This window comes from Culicoides brevitarsis, chromosome 1 (assembly GCF_036172545.1).
Source record: "Culicoides brevitarsis isolate CSIRO-B50_1 chromosome 1, AGI_CSIRO_Cbre_v1, whole genome shotgun sequence".
Classification (NCBI taxonomy): Eukaryota; Metazoa; Arthropoda; class Insecta; order Diptera; family Ceratopogonidae; genus Culicoides; species Culicoides brevitarsis.
This window is the reverse complement of record NC_087085.1, coordinates 41,655,398-41,674,053: the sequence shown is the minus strand read 5'-3', so window position 1 is coordinate 41,674,053 and position 18,656 is coordinate 41,655,398. Positions and strand designations below refer to the sequence as shown.

Genomic DNA, 18,656 nt, shown 5'->3' with positions numbered 1-18,656 from the left:
GTGAACTCAAAGAAAATCGCACAAAGCAAACTTTTTGACAAACGGTAAACGTAGATGATGATGAAGAGCTTAAAATGCAAACAATAAACAAAGAAGAAGGAAAAACGACGACGACGACGACGTCAAGTATTTTAAAAGTAAAACGACTTTGACTGCCATTTTACCCTCCGTCGGTATGAATTCAAGCGAAAAAAAATATTCGAGAGCAAAATTATTATTTTTTTTTCTATTTTAATATTTTTTTTATGAATAAAAAATTTTTAATATTAAAAATCTTTTTTTTTGCAGTATTACGAAATGTCATACGGACTCAACGTGGAAATGCACAAACAGGTAAGAATAAATTTTTTATTTAAATTTTATCTCGCCAAGTCAGTCATTCGCGCGCGAAAAAATAAAATCTCACACAAAAGAGTACATTAAATTAAAATAACCCAAAAACTCTAATTACTTCATCGCCTCTCACTCATTTAATATTATATTATCTTCTTATTATTATCCTCGTCGTTCATTCACTTCGTTCGTTGCTGCTTAAAACAAGGCGAGGGGCATATAATGATGGAACAACACGAATAGAAACAATATAATCTCATTGTACTCATCCCCATTTTCCCGTACGAACAAAAGCGCTCTTTGCTATTTTATTATTACCAGCAGAAGAGTAAACAATCTGTAATAATAGACTAGCAAACATACCGAAAAAAAAACACCCAGACTTTGTGAACGGTACTTAAATGAAGGAATCTCAACACCAATTTATTTGTGTTGTTCAGATAATTTTCCCTCCTTTTATTTTCGTGTTCGCCAAGCCACCCTTTAATGCTCTGTACGACTATATGCCCCATTCCCCCCTATTTTTTTGCTGTACGAAGCACGTTCGTTACTTGACTTTTTCTTTCTACTGAAATTCATTCACTGGCAAAACGATGCTGCTCAATTATATGCTTTTTCCTCCGTTTTTTCCTCTCATTCTCTCTCTTTCGTGGTTGTGTTATCGTCGTTCGGTGTCGACAGAAAATAATTATAGTTAAACATGTTCTTTTTTTTCTCGTTCGGGGTGTTGTTGGAATATTTGTATTCATTACAGACGCTTGCTTGCTTGCTCGTTCGCTAAGTGAATCAAGTAGTTTCTTAATTGTTTGATTTTGTGTCGTATAAGAAAATTTTTTAATTTATTTCTTTGTAATTTTTTTTTTTGTTTCGGGGGGAAATTCAAATAAACTTGTTCATATTAATATAATTTTACGACAATTCCTCGACATTTTATGATTTTTCTTTTTTATTATTTTCACCTTCTCTTCTTCGTCTGCGTTTCCCTCCCTTGTCAATGTGTGCTGCGAAGATCCCTTCTCTAAAATTTATTCAACTGACACATAAATTACACAATAAACCCCCGCACTTTTGTTCGTCTCCTGTCAAGATACATTTGTGTCTTGTGCTCATCTTTTTCGTGCTGTTCGTGTTTTCCAGCATTTTATTATTACATAAATATGTACCTTTCGTTTTTTTTTTTCTCCTCGTTGATTTTTTTTGCTCGACCATAAAAATTACAACAACATGTTTTCGGCAGTGACGGATTTTTAGTTTTTGAGCCAAAGGATTTTTTAAAAAATATTTATTGCTTGGTTTGAATTAATTGAAATAATTTTTTAAAGTTCCTTTGAAATCTGAAAAAAAAATTATTACATTTTTTTTATTAAAAAATTATTAAATTAATTATTATTAAAAACATTTTTTTGACAAATATTTTTAAATTTTTATTTTAGAAAATAGTTGTTTTTTTTTTAATTTTTTAAAAAAAGATCTAAAAAATTTAAAATTTAATTTAATTAAAAATTTAAAAATTTTTTCTAAAATAAAATTTTAATTTTAAAAATATTTTACTGATTTTTTTTTTATTTTTCAATAAAATTAATTTCTTATAAAAAATATTTGAAAAATTTAAAATATCATCCAATTAATATTCCAAACTTTTAAGATATATAAAAATTAAAAAAAAAATAAGTTAAAAAAAAAATTGTTGAAAATTAAAAAAAATGTCGGAAAAATATCCCAAAATTTATATTTTATTTTAGAAAGAATTTTTAAATTTTTTAATAAAATTAAATTACAAATTTTTCACATATATTTAAAAAAAATTAAAAAATAATTATTTTTTTTATAATTTTGAAATAAAATTTAATTTTTTAAAAAAATTCCAAACTTTTATTAATTTTTTTTTAAAGTAATTTTTAAAAATAAAAAAAAATTAATATAAAATTGAATTTTTAAAAATATCAAATTTAAATTGAAATTTTAAATAAATAAATTAAATTAATTAATTTAAATAAATTTAATTAAAAAAATTAAATTTTATTTATTTTTTTTTGTGAAAATTTAAATTATTTTTTTTTTGTTAAAATTTAATTTTAATTTTTTAATTTTTTTAATTTTAAAAAATTTTAAAATAAAAAAAAATTAATTTTTATATCTAATAAATGTTTTTAAAATTTCATACTTACTTGAGATTTTTATTTATTTATTTTTTTTTTTGAAGATTTTTTTTTCCTTATGATACTTTGATCCTTCAAATCCGCTCCTGATTTTCTGTAACAAAAGAAAAGAAAAAAATAGAAGATGTAGAAAAAGAAAAGCAAATAAACGACTAAGTGACTACAACAGGGAATTTTATTATTATTGCAGTAAGATACTGTTTTGTATATAGGTATGCCGTGAACTCGCTTCCCTCAAACGAGATAAAAACAAAATAAAATTAAATAATGGACGACTTGACTTGTATCGCAAATTAAAAGCGTCTTTACATGCCTAATTAACATCGAGGAAATGGAGACGCCTTGCACTTTTCTCGAATCAATTTGCTTTCCATGTCACACACGCCAGAGATTATATCGACAAGGGCATATGATTTACCGAATTATTTCTACCCTAAATCACCTTTTTATGTCATCTTTTTCTTGTCATTTCATGCTTTGTGTGTGTGTGTGTGGCAATCACCTGCCCTCCCATGTTATTTTTCAAAAGAGATCTTTTTTTCTTGCGAAAATCATGGGGATTGATGAACAATGGAGTGAGATAAATATAAGAAGTATACATCATCATCAACATCATGGATTGTTTTTTTTTCTATTATTATTTGCTTTCTCGGAAAATCTTTTCCTTTTTTTTCTCTTGATCAAATAATAACAATCTAGTCTATTTTATCGTGAACGACACACGGTGCGATGAGTAGAGAATAAACAAACAGAAGAAAAAAAAATGACAAGAAAATGGGACGACTAAAGATTTCTCATTCCATGGCAACGATCCCCCTTATTTTTTGACGACATCGACTTTATACCTGAAAAATATGGTAATTCGTCTCTGCTTGCCTGATGTTACAATAAAAATCGAATGGTGTAGGATTTTTTTTTGTTCATGCCAAGAAGCGTTGAACACATAAAAGGCATAAAAATAAATAAAACATAGATCAAGGAAAATCTTCGGTATTTCCGAACGTCTTCATCACACGTGCACGCTCATGGAAAAAGGAGGAAGATGAATAAATAATAAAGAAGGCAAAAAAAATAACATGCCACAACCTTTTGAATAGCAGATCCCTCAAATAAAATGAAAAGTATTTTAAAAGATGTTTTTCGCATATATTTATAGGGTTGCAGGGAAAATCTCTCTCGAAAATATCTCGAATTCCAAAGCGTTTTGGTTGCAAAAAACACCCCTAATACAGTATGAAAGAAAATATGTTGAAAGTTTTCGTCAAATAAATTATTAAATCGCATTTTACTTTAAATCAAAAAATTATGAATTAAAAAAAATTAAAATAAAAAAAAAAATTTATTAAATTATTTATAAAATTAAAACTTAAATTATTTTTTTTTATTTTTAATTTAAATTTTTATTAATTGAATTTATTATTAAAAATTTAAAAAAGTTAAAGTTTTAATTTAATGTACATTAAAAAAATTTTTTAACCACGTGACTCAATGCAAATTTTCAATTTTAAAAATTAATTAATTAAAAAAAAATAATTTTAAAAATTGATTTATTAATAAAAAATTAATTTTAAAAATTAATTCATTAATAAAAAAATTAATTAAAAAAATTAATTAATTATTAAAAAATTATTAAAATTAAAATGAATATAAAAATAATAATTTTTACATTAACTGAATTTAGTTAATTAATTTTTAATTTAAATTTATTTATTTTTTAATTTTGTCTTTAATTATATTTTTAAATTTATTTAATTATTTATCCCAATGCACATTTAAAGAAAATAATTTACTGAATTAATATTATTAATTTAATATTTTAATGAGTCCGTTACATAATTTAAAAATTTTATCCCAAGGCATATTTTTAAATTATTTTTTACATCTCGAATTAAAATTTTCTTCCCAATGCAAATTCTCAAATTTTAACCACGTGACTTTCAACTCAGTTGACATTTTAAATATATTTGACCCAATGCAAATTTTTTTTAAAGTAATAACTTTTAAATTAAATAATATCAATTAAAATTTTGAACCCAAAATAAATTTAAAAATTTAACCCCAATGCACATTTTAAAAAATTTCTGACAGACGTAATTTCCTTTTTAAAAAACATTTTTTTCTGTTCAAAACGCTTTTACAAAAAATTATAAAAGAAAACCCACGTCGACGTTGTTCTTTGTTCATGTTATGTTAAATAAAATCCAACAAAAAAAAAAGATATAAACAACGAAGTTGAGTTAGTCAAAAGCTTGTCGAGAATTTTTCTCGTACTACAGCATATCAGTGGCGCGCAACAAACATGCATAATGTGTGAATAACGCAACTCGTATGTGACTGCCTCCCTCCTCACAAAAATCATAGGGGGGTGAGAGTCGAGAGAATGTGCGCGCAAGCAAGACTTCAACAGGAAAATTAGTGTAGTCGTCGTCGTTTTCGTCGATGTCGTTTTCGGATCGACCGACGAGAGAAGATTTTTTTTATGTTTTTTTTTTTCGCAATAATATGAGCGTTATTATCTCATCGTTTTATTTTTTTTTTGTTCGTGAGAGTTCAGAAGCGTGTACGAGAGAGAGACGACGATGATAATATTCAGGGTGCGGTAAGCTGGGTGGCTTTGTGGCATGAGGGTGTGTACGAGAACGAGACGTGTACGACAACGACGCCGCCGACGACGAGGAAAAAATGTAATCAAAACGGAATGGAAAAATAAATGTAATGGTTTTAGGTTTATGTGAAAACATGATGGTTGGTATAAAAGTGCCTTTGCTGCCTTATGTTGGTTGATGTTATTGTTGTTGTTGTTTCTGCCTGTTAGTTATGTTAAATATATTTTGCCACTGTGCCGCGTTGAATGGATCGAAAACATGAAGAAATGGGGGGAGGGGGAGGGCGTCGTATATGCCTATAGACACGTACAGCGGAGACAGGAAATATATATTATCTAATCTTCATCACAATTTGACACTGTTTTATTTACACAGAGATTTTCAACTTTTTTTTTGTGTGGGAGCGCGTGTGTGTTCCGTGAAAATTATGTTGAAGATGGAAATGTGAATGGAATATAGATCAAAGTATACATAATATAATATAATAATAAAATGGGCATAAAAAAGGTACGCAAATACGAAGCTATATAGAATTAAATGGAAATTTTTTTTTTGTCTGCGCGTGTTTTTTTTTAACGTACGGTTGGAAAAAAAGTTTTTTTTTTTTTTTTTTTTTGTAAAAAAAATACGACAACTTATTTGATTTTTTTTTATATAAATTTTTCATATAAAAAGAGAGGTTAACAGATTATATCAGAACATGTACAATAATAATAATAAAAAGAAAAAAATATTATTTTTTCGTCTATTTGCTCTTTCACACACACACAATGATCGTTGTGGGAGCCTTTTCGGTAACAGTTGGCTTGTCACGTATATATCATCATCATGTACGGCATAAAAAGGGAGAATGAGAAATGGGGGGGGGGGGGGGTTTGGAGGTGTTTGTGTGTTGAATTCTCTGCTTTATTCGTCGTATCGTCGTTCTGAATACTAATTTTCTTGTTTCCTTGTTTGCCGTAGCTTTTAAATAGATGATGGATATAATTGGGGGTAAAATGAATAATAAAGGATGAATAATTATTTAATTACGAGAAATATGGTTTCATTGCCTTTTTATGATGTTCAATATTTGTGGTACGTGTCAAGGTAAAAGGTAAAAAAAAATCGATTTTTTTTATGAAAAAATTTAAATTTTTGCCAGACACGAAATTTCCAATTTAAATCAATTCTAATTGAAATTTTTCACGTTTTCTCTTTTTTTCCGTCGTTCGTTCCTTATTATTATGTCAGATTTTTTTTTTCGCCTCTACAAATATATACTCAATTTAATTTTTATTACCAATAAATTATTCTATCAATTTTCTTTGCTCCCTCTCAATTTCCGTTATTTTTTTGTGTCTTGCTATTCATTTCGTTTCTATCACTTGCAGAAAGAGCACCCGAAGTACGACGGCAGAAATAAAAATAAAATAACGTTTCATGTTTCCGATCCATAAACGATATACTTTTATACGCCGCTTTTGCTTCCTGCCATGTTTGTATCAGTTCACGTTACTTCTGTATGTGACCGACAGACCTGAGAGAAAAAATTGTCGGAGAAGCGGAGAAAGACGAATGTAGAAGCTGTTGTTCATTGAATGGAAAACAGAAAATTGTTATAGTAGTGCTAAGGGATAATAAAGTGGCGTATAAAATCGTAAAAATTTTTATATAAGAGTACGAGGCGTAATTTTTGCTGTACGAGGGAATTTTTATAGCTGTGGGTTGAACAGAAGTCCTTGCAGCAATCACAATGTGCAATAAATGCCATGAAATGAAACAAAAGGATACATAAAAATTAGAGTCAATTTCTTTGCCAAGTTTTTTTTTGCCACTCTTTTTCGCATATGTACGAACCGGTACGAACGGAGTGAGATACAATTTTCCTGTTATTCATTGCAATTACATTTTGTGTGTGTTATAGATTTTTTTGTTGTATTTTGTTTGTTCTATATTGTTTTTGGGTAAAATTTTTTAAATACAATGTTAAATTTTATTTTATTTTATTTAAAATTTTAATTAAATTAATTTTTTTATTTTTAAATTTAATTTTTGAAAAATTGTCTAAATAATCATTAACAATTTTTTAATTTTTTTTGAAAATTATTTTCGAACTTGAACATTTAAATAAATTAATAATATTTTAAATTTTTCCAATATTTCCTTTAAATAATTAATTAATTGAATTTAAATAATTAATTATCTTATTTAAATTATTTTTAATTATTCGAATTTTCAAATAAAATAAAAAAAGTTAATAAAATTATTTTTTAAATAAAAAAAATAAATTAAAAAAATTGAAAAATAACGAATTATTTTTTTTAATTTATTCAAATAATAATTTTTTAAAATAGAAAATTTTTTATTTTAAAAAATCCTTTTCTGAAATTAATTAATTAATTTAATTTTTTTTTTCAATAATTAAAAATTTTCAAAAACAATTTAAAAAAATAATTAATGTAATTTTGTTAGAATTTTTAATTAAAATTTTTAGTCTTAATTTTTTAATTATTTATCAAAATTTAGTGAATATTTTTGATTTTTAATTTTTTGACGGATATTTTTTTTTTAAATAGAAAATTAATCAAAAATTTAAAAAAAATTAATTATTTTTTATTTTTGAAAATTAAAAAAAATATTTTAAAATTTTATAATATTTACATAATAATAATTTTATTTTTTTTTTTCTTAAAAAATTGAACAAATTATACTAAAAATGAATTTACGCTTGTTAATTCAATACTTTTATTTTTACATTTTCTCCTTCAAAAATAAAAAGAGTAAAAAAACTAAGCCATTAAATAACTGGCAGTAATAAAATTGGAAAATGACAAGCTTTTAGCTCGAATTGTCTCTTTCTCTCATCTTGTCCTTGAAACACATTTTTTTTTGCATTGATTAAAGTTTTTATTATAAGAAAAATTTGCAGATGTGCTATTTTTTCTTTCTCCCTCTGCGAAAGTAGGAAATTTAATTTTTGTTTTATTTAACTTCCATAATTGCTTTTGCTGTACGACAATTTTTCTTTTGCAACAAAAAATGAGCAATCTTGAAAACGGAGAAAAAAAGTTTAATTTAATTTCTTTCTTTATTTGGAGAACGAGAACGAAGAAAATTTATTTTCGCAAAATTGGTGTCAAAAATACTTTTTTACCAGAACATAAATTAAATTACCCTTTTCCGCCTCACACGACACAACACAACAACAACAACAACACACGCAGCCCTTTTTGTTGGTTTTTTGGCATCTTTTTCCATACAAATAAATTTGTTTCGTCTTCATCTTTTTTTATCTGCCAAATCTTGGAAAGCACAGGGAAAAAAACACAAGAAAAGTGTAAATAGCCGACAATATTTCGTTACTCCCCTAACTGAATAATAATATCTTTGACTACTTTTTATGTGTTTTTTTTTTGTGTAAAAGCCACTTGAAACGAACATGTGTCTGTCTCTCGAGAAATCTTTTAAGGGATAATTTGTCTATCCACATAAAGTTGTTTGTTGCGCAAAAATTTACGAAAAAAAACTGTTAAAGGAAGGAAATTCATGAAACGATGTACCAGACATTTATTTTAATAATAAATAAAAGCAGATAGTGCTCTTGCTCATATTTAATGGTTTTATTTTTTTGTCTCTACCGAGCGTCAGACGACACTCGAGAGATATCAAATCAAATTTAGAATATGTTAGTTTGGAATGTTGAAAATGACCTGCAGATTTTTTTTACTTTTTCTCTCGTTTTTGTGGAAAAAGCAACATCAATAAATTCCAATATTAGTTAAAAAAAAATCGGTCGAAATATGAAGCCATGGCAAAAGTATTATCTATCTGCTCTGCTATTCATAAACCATTTTTTGTGCCATGGCGCTCTTTTGCTGCAAGAGACGAAAAAACAACAACAGCATGGAGCTCATCTTTTGTTTGAAAAAATTTTTTGCGCTGAAAACTATATCCTGTCGTTGTTTCATAAGCTTTTTGTAACCGCATTTCGGAGAAAAAATATGGTTTTATGACGTTTGAAGGTCACGTGGTTTAATTTTTAAAGCTTTATAATAAAGCGAGATTTTTAGAATGTGCATTCGGCTAAAAATTTGTTTTTTAACAATAAAATGCTTATTGGGACAAAAATTTAAAATGTAAACTGGGGTAAAAATTTAAAATTCGTTGATATAAGTTAATAAAAAGTCACGTGGTTTAAAATTTTTAATATAACGGAATTTTTCAAATATGCATTGGGATAAAAATATTAATTTAAAAAAAATAAAATAAAAAAAAAAATAAAAAATAATTTTAAAAAAAATATTTTTTTAAAAAAAAAGTAAATAAATAAAAAAAATATTTTGATCTTAAAAAGTTTTTCTAAGATAAAAAAAAATATTTAAAAATTATGAGAAAATATTTTAAAAAAATTTTTTTCAATTTGGCTCAAAATAAATAATAAAATAAAAATAATAATATTTTAAAAAATTATATAATCTTAAAAATAAAAAAAAATATCTATTAAAAAATTGCTATAAAATAATTTTAAAACATTAAAATAACTAATTTTAAATTTTCTTCGATATAAAAAAAATATATTAAAATTTTTTAAAAATTTTATACATAAAATAATTTCAAAAAATATTAAAAAAATATTTTTTAATTAAAATAATGTATAAAAAAATATTAAATTAATATTTAAAATAATTTTTATCTCGTTTAAAAAATTATTTGGTTAAAAAAAAATTAAAATACGACATTTTTAAATTTCATTACTCCAACGACAACTTTTAAATTATTTTTTTTTTCATATTTCTGTCCCAAAAATAAAAATACGAATCTGCTTGTTATTTATGTAGCTCGTCATAAATTTTTACATATATTGAACTTTCCTCTTTTCTCTTTGAAAAAAATATATCTGCATTTTCTGTTAAAAACAACCGCCCGTTATTACTTATTTATTTATGCAATCCAAATAATCACTTCATCAACATACACGCACTTATCACAATTGATTACATTTAATTAACTTTTCATTATGCACATAAAAAAGCAAATATTTTTAGCTTAACATTTCACGAGCACACGTGTTGAATGCAGCAGCAGCGGCAGCATGAATGGGAAGTTGATCATGTTTATATTAATTTAAAATTATTTATTGTACACAGCAAAAAATAACATAAAATAGACGCAACGCCAACAGCAGCAAAATACATCATGGCATGTTTGAACAAACGTATCATCATCAATTAAAACACCTGCCCGCATGATTACACTTTTCAAAATTAATTTATATTTATTTATTTATGCGCGAATGTTTTTTTTTTGCATTTTTTTTAATGTTACAAATTATTATCAATTTATTTATTATTATTATGTATTTTATTTTATATCGTTATCGGGATTATTGTTGCGATATATTTGCGTTAATCTGGTAATCAATAAATAAATTGTTTAAATAAACAGACATTTTAATTTAATTTTTGTCATAAATAGCAAATATTTATCGTTTTATTGATTTAAAAAAAATAAAAAAAATATATTTTTATCTTTTTATCACGAGTCACGCTTTAAAAGACATCCCTACCATCGCATTATCTTAAATCTCGGGAACTTAATGAACTGCCGAGTCATTTCAATTAAATTATAAAAATAAAAAAAAAACGATAATTAACATATAATTAAACAAACAAAGTGGAATTCAACTTCGTGTTTTCGCGCATTTAACGTACTTATCTGCCTAAACATAAATTTATTTTGCATTAAAACGCGTAGCGTACGAGAAAAAACATAAAAACTTTAATTATTAATCACCTCTTCGTCGTCGTCGTTGTTGTTGTTGTCACGCGGTTAAATGACGACGGTACACTGCCTCGATTATTGCTAATGATAATAATAATGGCATTAAAATAAATTATGTGAGCTTTTTAGTACAAGTTTGTGCGTGAATGAGCGTTTTATGATGCTATTTAAGTGTATTTGTAATTTTGATAAAATTTATTACTGCCGAAAAAATAAAAAAAAAATATTTGACAGGAAAAAACCACCCGAGAATTTTTATTGAATAAAATTTTTTTTTAAAAATTTTAGTAAAATATATTTAAATATATTTTTTGATCTTTAAATGGTTTAAATAAAATTAAAATATATTTTAAAAAATAATTAATGATTTTAAAAAAATTATCAAAAATTTAAAAAGTAATTAAAAATAAAATTAAATTAAATTTAAAAAAATTAAATTAAATTAAAAGTTTTTTTTAAATATTTGAAAATGAAAAAAAAAATGCAAAAAAATATATTTTAATAAATTATAAAAAAATATAGGTCTTAATTTTTATTAAAAAAAAATTTCAATTTTTTTATAAATAAATTAAAAATTTAAATTTATTATTTTTTATTTATTTTATTTATATTTATTTATTTTTTATTTATTTATTTATTTTTTATTTTTTTATATTTTTATTTAAATATTTTTATTTTTTTAAAAAAAAATTATTTTTAAAATATTAAAAAAATAAAAATAAAAAAAATAATTTAGAAAAAAATAAATAAATATATTTGACAGGAAAAAACCACCCGCGAATTTTATTGAATAAAATTATTTTTTATTTTATTATTTAAATAAAATTTTTCAATCGAAAAAGGTTGGCAGCGTGTCAATCGGCGGTTAATGTTGTAAATTGATTTTAAACTGTGCAATAAAAGTAGCCTAAAAACCGCAATTTTCGATTAACGCTTCTCGTATTTCAAAATGAATAAAATATTAAATCAATGTTAAACTCTGCCTCGTGTAATTCGACGACGACGACGACGAAAGATAATTAAATAAGATCATCTTGTACATTTATTTATTTTATCTTAATTTCGTTGAATGAGCGTGGAAACGAGCAAAAACGACGTTAATCAATAAATAATTTTAGGAAACATTTTTTTTCTCTCGTCTTTCTGTCATCGTTCGTTTTTTTTTATTTATTTTTTTTTGTTGACGAGTAAAATTGAGGGAGGCAAAAAATAAAAAAAAAAAATAAAATTTCTGATGAACAACGTACAAGATTTATCTTTACACATTCACTTCATTTTACTCAAGGGACAGAGTTTGTGAATGATGGCGGCTCCTGTGCACACAAACAAGCACAAAATGTAATAAAAAAGATAAAAACAAACATTTTCAGTTTAATCTCTATTTACCACCTAATTAACTTTCCATTTTGTTACACTCTCGTGTTTGGTTCAACGGCTGCGTGTGTGAGTGAGTAAGGGAGGCAACTTCTACCCCAATAAACGTTATAGATAATAAAATTGGAGCAGAAGTGCTCTCATTAAATGGAATTGCTGTGTCGATGATGATGTAGGGATCTAAAAGACAAAAAAAAGGTAAAAATTAGGGGAAAAATCTTAATAATCGCATTAAAGACCTTTTTCTTTGGATTGAAAGGACAATCGAGATGACATGAAGCGGAATTTTGTGTGAATAAATAATGAAAAGTGCTCCAACAAGCGATTTTCATCATTTTTCACGGATATCATTGCCTTGGATTTTTTCATGTATGATAAAATAAATAATAAATGTAATGTAAAGTGATTTATTTACTCACTTTAACATACAAACCCGCGCGCGATATACCAATGACAATGTAATACGCAGCTAGATTGATGTATTTTTATTTACTTTTTTTGTGTCTACCGCTGAAAAGTGACATGAAACTTTGTAATACTGAGGGTTCAATTAATTTTTATTTTTAAAAAATTTTAAAAATACACAATATTAAATAAAAAAAAAATTAAATATTTTTTTAATTTAAAAACAAAATTGTTAAATTAAAACAAAATTCCAAAAATTTTGTAAAAAAATATATTAAATTTTTTAACAAATTTATTATTAAAAATTTTTATTTTAATAAAATAAAGTTAACAAAATATTTTATATTTTTTTTTATATTTATAAAAATTAAAATTAAAAAATGATAAAAAATTTAAAAAAATATATAAATTTAAATTTTTTAACCAAAAACTAATAAAAAAAAATTATAATGTAAAATCATAAAAAATATATTTTTTAAAGTAAAAGAAAATTTTTAAAAATTTTAAGAAAAATATTTCAAATTTATAAAATAATTCATTTAAAATTTTAATAAAACAAAATTCAAAATAAAAAATAAATTAAAATTAAAAAAGTAAAATATATTTTTATAAAGTTTAAAAATAAATTAAAAGATATTATAAAAATAAAAATTTAATTTTTAATAAATATAATTTAATAAAAATATTAAAAATAAAAAAAATTAAGCAAAAGCTAAAAAACCAATTTAGAATGTAAAAACATATTTTTATTATTTTAATTTTTTATTTATTTTTTCGAAAAATTTTTTAAATGAAAAATTATATGAATAAAAATTTTAAATTTAATTTTAAAATAAAATAATTAAAATATAGGTATATAAAATTTTAAATAATATTTTTGTTTAATTTTTATAAAAAAAAATTTATTTTTTTTATATTTTTAAAAAATGAAAAAAAAATAATTTATAAAATAAAAAAAAAATTAACTGAACTCACAGTACATGAATATGAATGACATCTAATGCAATCATCATCACCATAAAAAAGCTCAATTTCCGTTTTTTCACCCAAAACCAACTTTTTTTTATTATTTTTATTTATTTATAGAAATAACAAAAAAAAAACTTCCCTACCGTCACTCCAATTTTTATTGTTATTATCATCGTCACACATTTTTTTTCTCGCAAAAAAAATATTTATTTATAAAAAAAATAAATAATAATAAAAAAAAGTTGAAATTTTTCGCCATTCAAAAAAAAAAATCAACTTTTATAGTAGAGTACGAGAAAAGTTATAATTTATGACTTTCTGCAATGAATTGGAATATGGATGTTTATTTATTTATATATACTCCTCCTCATTCACTCGCATGTGTACTTTTTTATGTATATCCCTTGCAAAAAAAATATTATGTCACTTCAATGCGTGGCAGGATGATGAGAACATCATCAAAATTCCATCATATATGTCTCTTTGTCGTTGTTATTGTTGCCGCTGCTCCGCTTTTCACAAACGCAAGCATAAAAACCGTGAAAAATCCATCAAATATACTTTTTATGATCTTTTTTTCGTGTCATGTTTGCGAAAAAAAAAATGTATCGTCATGCATTAGAATTTTCCCCGAATGATTGTAACATAGGGGTAATCACGTTGTTTGAATATTTTTTCCATCACTTTTCAATTAAAGACATCATTTCTTGATTAATGGATCGATTTCTGGTCTTTTGTGATTTTTTTTTTGTTTTTTCTCCTTTTCCCGCACGAAAAATCTCCCACAAGCATCAATCAATCGTTGATGGTCTCTAACTCAATAAAAACACGAGGAACGAGAGATAATTCAATCTTTTTCACTTTATTGTGTGCGATGTGACACTTGACTACGTGTACGGTGAATAACAACAAAAAAACACATGATCATCGTCTTTTCTTTTCTGAATGTCATACAAATTCACACAAACACTCGAAAAAAAGAGAGAAAAAAAGAAGAAGCGTAATAATGCTCTTTAAATATAGTGTAAAAGGGGCGCAAGGGTGTTCTTTTCACATCATCTATTTTTTATTATTTTGTTGTACTTTTATTCCTTTTATAAACATTTTTTTATGGATTTTCTCTCGACATGTCTTCTTCTTGCTTTTCTTCGTTTTATATGCGTAACATGACGATGATGATAAAAAAACGAAAAAAAAAATATATTATGGCTTTGACAATAATAATAATAATGTAACAAAAGAGACGTATGTTTGTGTCTCTCGTGTTTTGGGTTTTTTTTTTGCTGAAGATTGAGTTTTTGATATGTTGATGATGGTTTATGTGTCTCGCAGGGACTTTCGCTATATGGGAGATAATAAATTTTAAGTGAGACAAGCATCATCAAATTTGAGGATTTTTCGATTATTATTTTTTTTTTGCCATTATTTATGGGTTTTATGAAGGTTAAAAGCTTCCGTGAGTTATATTTGAGGAGACGACTGGTTATTTATTTATTTTATTTTTTATTTATTTAATTTTAATGAACAAAATGAATAAATTCTTTTATTCTCAAAAAATTAATTAAATTAAATTTATTAATTTTTAATTACATAGCATAAATATTAATTTAATTTATTTAAAATAATTAATTTTATTTAAAAAATATTTTTTTTACAATTTTTAAATTAATACTGAATTATTATTAAAATGAATAAAAAAATAATATTTAAAAATAAAATAAAAATATTATTTAAATTATTTTTTCAAGTAAAAAAATAAAAATATAATTTAAAAAAAATTTTAAATAAAAATAATTAATTTTATTTTTTTTTTTCTTTAAAAAATTAATTAAATTATTTAAATAAAAAAATAAAATTTTAATAATTAATTTTTTTTTTAAATAATTTTCAAATTTAAAAAAATATTTAAATAAATAAAAATATTTATAATTTTATTTAAATAAAATATTTAAAAATAAATTGAAAAAATATTAATTTTTATAATTTAACATATTTTTTAAAAAAAAAAATATTTTTTAAAAACTAAAAAAATTAAACTTTAAATATTTAAAAAAAATTATAAATAAAACTTTCAATAATTTTTTTAAATAAATAAATTTTTAAATTATTAAAAAAAATAATTAATTAAATTTATTTATTTTTGAATTAAAAAATTAAATTAAATATTTTTTTTTTTTAAATAAAAATTTTAATTAATAAATTTATTTTTTTTCTACTTTCAGACGGAAATTGCAAAAAGATTAAATGCATTAATTGGTAATGTGCTGCCGTTTTTGTCACAGGAACACCAACAACAAATCGCGCAAGCTGTCGAACGTGCAAAACAAGTTACAATGCAAGAATTGAATGCCATTATTGGGGTAAGTATCTGACACCGACGACGTCATTTGTTCGTTCATTTCATCGCCAGTTATCAAATCACAATTTCATTGCTTTGTTAAAAAAAAAAAGTTTTTTTTTTTAAATTCCGAGAGAAAGAGAACTAAAAGGGGACAAGTCCCATCTGTATATCGCTGCATAAGACAGATTTTTAACTACTTTTACCGCGTGTCTACTAACTGACATCATCCTACTCAGTTGATCCAGCTTTTATTCGCCGTACAATGCAATTTAATATTTTTTTCCGAGAAAAAACAAGAGAAAACGAGAACGAGAGAGAAAAAAAATGGAATTATTCAGATTATTTTTTTCCCTATTTTATTATTATTTCACGTTTTTTCTCTTCCTTTATTATTTCATTTAATTTTTAACAGCATATTATCATTCACAAATCCCCTCATGTACTTTTTTTTCGCCTCGGTCGCTGTGCTGTTATTTAATCTGACTTTTCTCTCGTTCTTTCTACACATTTTTGAACAGTTGTACGCGAAACGACCCACGTTCCTCGATTTTTTTTTCGTTCGTTCTGAATGAATATATTACGTTGTGTGCGAAAATACTTGCGACGACTGAGGGAAAAAATGTAAAATAAATGGAAAGGTGAAGGCAGCATATGGATTTTATAAAATAAAAACCACATTCACTTGATTCGTATGCTTTTGTTTTAGTGGTTTTTCACATTTTTTGCTGATGATGCTGTTGCTGCGATATTAAATCACTGGACTAGCAGTAGAAATATTGTTCTGTATATTTTTTTTTATTATTTCATGTTCATGTAGCAACGGGTTGAACGGGATTAAATTTTCCTTTTTTAATTTAAATTCTTGTGAAAATGTGGGATTTATGGAAGTTTATTTTAAAAATTAAATTATTATTTTTTTTTTCAATTTATATAATTTACTAATTTTTAATAATAATTATTTATGTAAATTTTTTTGTATGAAAAAGTTAAAATATTTTAAATGGTAACGGGAAAAGTTTTAATTTTTAGTAATTTTTTTTCGTTGTTGCATTTCAAACTTTTTAATTTTAATTATGTTCATGTTCAACAGAAAAAAAATTAAATAAAATATTTTACGTGAAATGTTAAATAAACAAATATTATTATAACATTATTTTTCATTCATTCATAATTTTTATGAGTACGCACATTTTTCATTAAATTCATATACATTCAAAAATAATCGTTTAAAAAAATATAAATAAATATTTATTTATAATAATTATTTATTTCTTATTAAATGTGCAGCAACATCTAACGTCCCAACAAGGAATACAACAGCTCATTGTAAGTTTATGATGCTTCAAAAAAATTAAATAAAAATTAAAAACACAATTTTTATTAATATTGCAAGATTAACATGCATTTTTATATATGTTGTATTTGTGTCTAAAAATTTTATTAATATAAATCATTCATTTTATTATTTTTTTTTCAAATAAAAAATGGCTGTTTTAATATAATTGCTTAATTATAAAATAATAAATTAATTATATTTATTAAAATTAAAAAAAAATTTCGTCAAGAAATACCTATTAATAAAAGTATTATCATAATTTTTTTTTTAATAAACACTTTTTTTTAAAAATATAAATTCAAAATATAAATAAATTAATTAATTAAAGTTATGAAAATAAAAAAATTAATTTAATAAATTTATAAAAAAAAATTTTTTTTTAAAAAAAATTTTTAAAATTAAAATTTTTTAAATTTAAAATATTTTTATATAATTTTAATTAAAAAAAAATATTTAAATATAAAAATTAAATTAAATAAAATTAATAAAAAATTTTGAAGTATTATCATATTTTTCATATTTTTTTTTTAAATATAAAAATTTAAATAAAGAAAAAAATTAATTAAGATTTTATAAAAAATATTTTTTTTTAAATTAAAAAAAATAATTATTTAATTATTCATTAAAATAAAAAATAATAAAAAAAAAAATTTCTTTCGTCATGAAATATTTTTTTTTCAAGCTTCTCAACATATATTTAATGTTATACACTTAACTAACCCACAAAAAAAATAAATTATTTCCTCACTTATGTAATTAACGTTCCACTAATAATGACAATAATAATTATTTTACACGATCAATTGCATGCTTACATCAACAAATTATATACAAATAATATATTTACCTGTATAAACACACAATACCTGTATAAAATAATATATTTAATTTAATTGTTGCACGCTAAATATTCCGTGTCGTTGTTGTTGTTGTTGTTTTTCGTTGTAATTGTCTGATTATGTTAAATAATGTGAAAATCATAATAATATTAATATTGCGTGCAATGTGTATGTTAACTGTGATAATTTGGTGACACTGACATGCACTCACCTTATGCATGTTTAAAATTATATTTGTAACAATATTGATGCCATTTATTAATGAGAAATAATTTTTGGTTTAATTTTAGCAACAGATGCATGCACAACAAGCACCTGGCGGACCTCCTCAAGCGATCCCGTCGTTAGGAGCTCTTGGACCTTTTGGAGCACTCGGAGGACCTATTTTATTACCGCATGGACCACAAAGCTTACTTAAGGCGCCGCAAGATTTACACAGAGAAGATATTAAAGTTCCCATTGGAGGCCCTCCTGCTGATGAGCGATTGGTAAATATTGAAAAAAAAAATCTAAAAATAAAAAAAATAATTA

At 23.6% G+C, this 18,656-nt stretch overlaps 1 protein-coding gene and 1 long non-coding RNA gene across 6 annotated transcripts in view; one reads left to right on the top strand and one right to left on the bottom strand.

Moving 5' to 3' along the window:
• Positions 1-18,656, bottom strand: part of LOC134827869 (uncharacterized) — a 181,794-nt gene that overhangs the window by 135,510 nt on the left and 27,628 nt on the right. The gene's annotated exons all lie outside the window — the stretch shown is intronic.
• The window catches only part of LOC134827864 (protein groucho), a 167,816-nt gene that overhangs the window by 144,992 nt on the left and 4,168 nt on the right, over positions 1-18,656 (top strand). For 4 of the 5 annotated variants that reach the window (XM_063840721.1, XM_063840722.1, XM_063840720.1 and 1 more), the window contains 4 exons: positions 289-333; positions 15,832-15,969; positions 17,238-17,276; positions 18,416-18,613. In XM_063840721.1, the coding sequence (XP_063696791.1) occupies positions 289-333; positions 15,832-15,969; positions 17,238-17,276; positions 18,416-18,613 (420 nt within the window). The remainder of the gene's footprint in view (positions 1-288; positions 334-15,831; positions 15,970-17,237; positions 17,277-18,415; positions 18,614-18,656) is intronic. The other variant, XM_063840723.1, reaches the window with a different exon arrangement.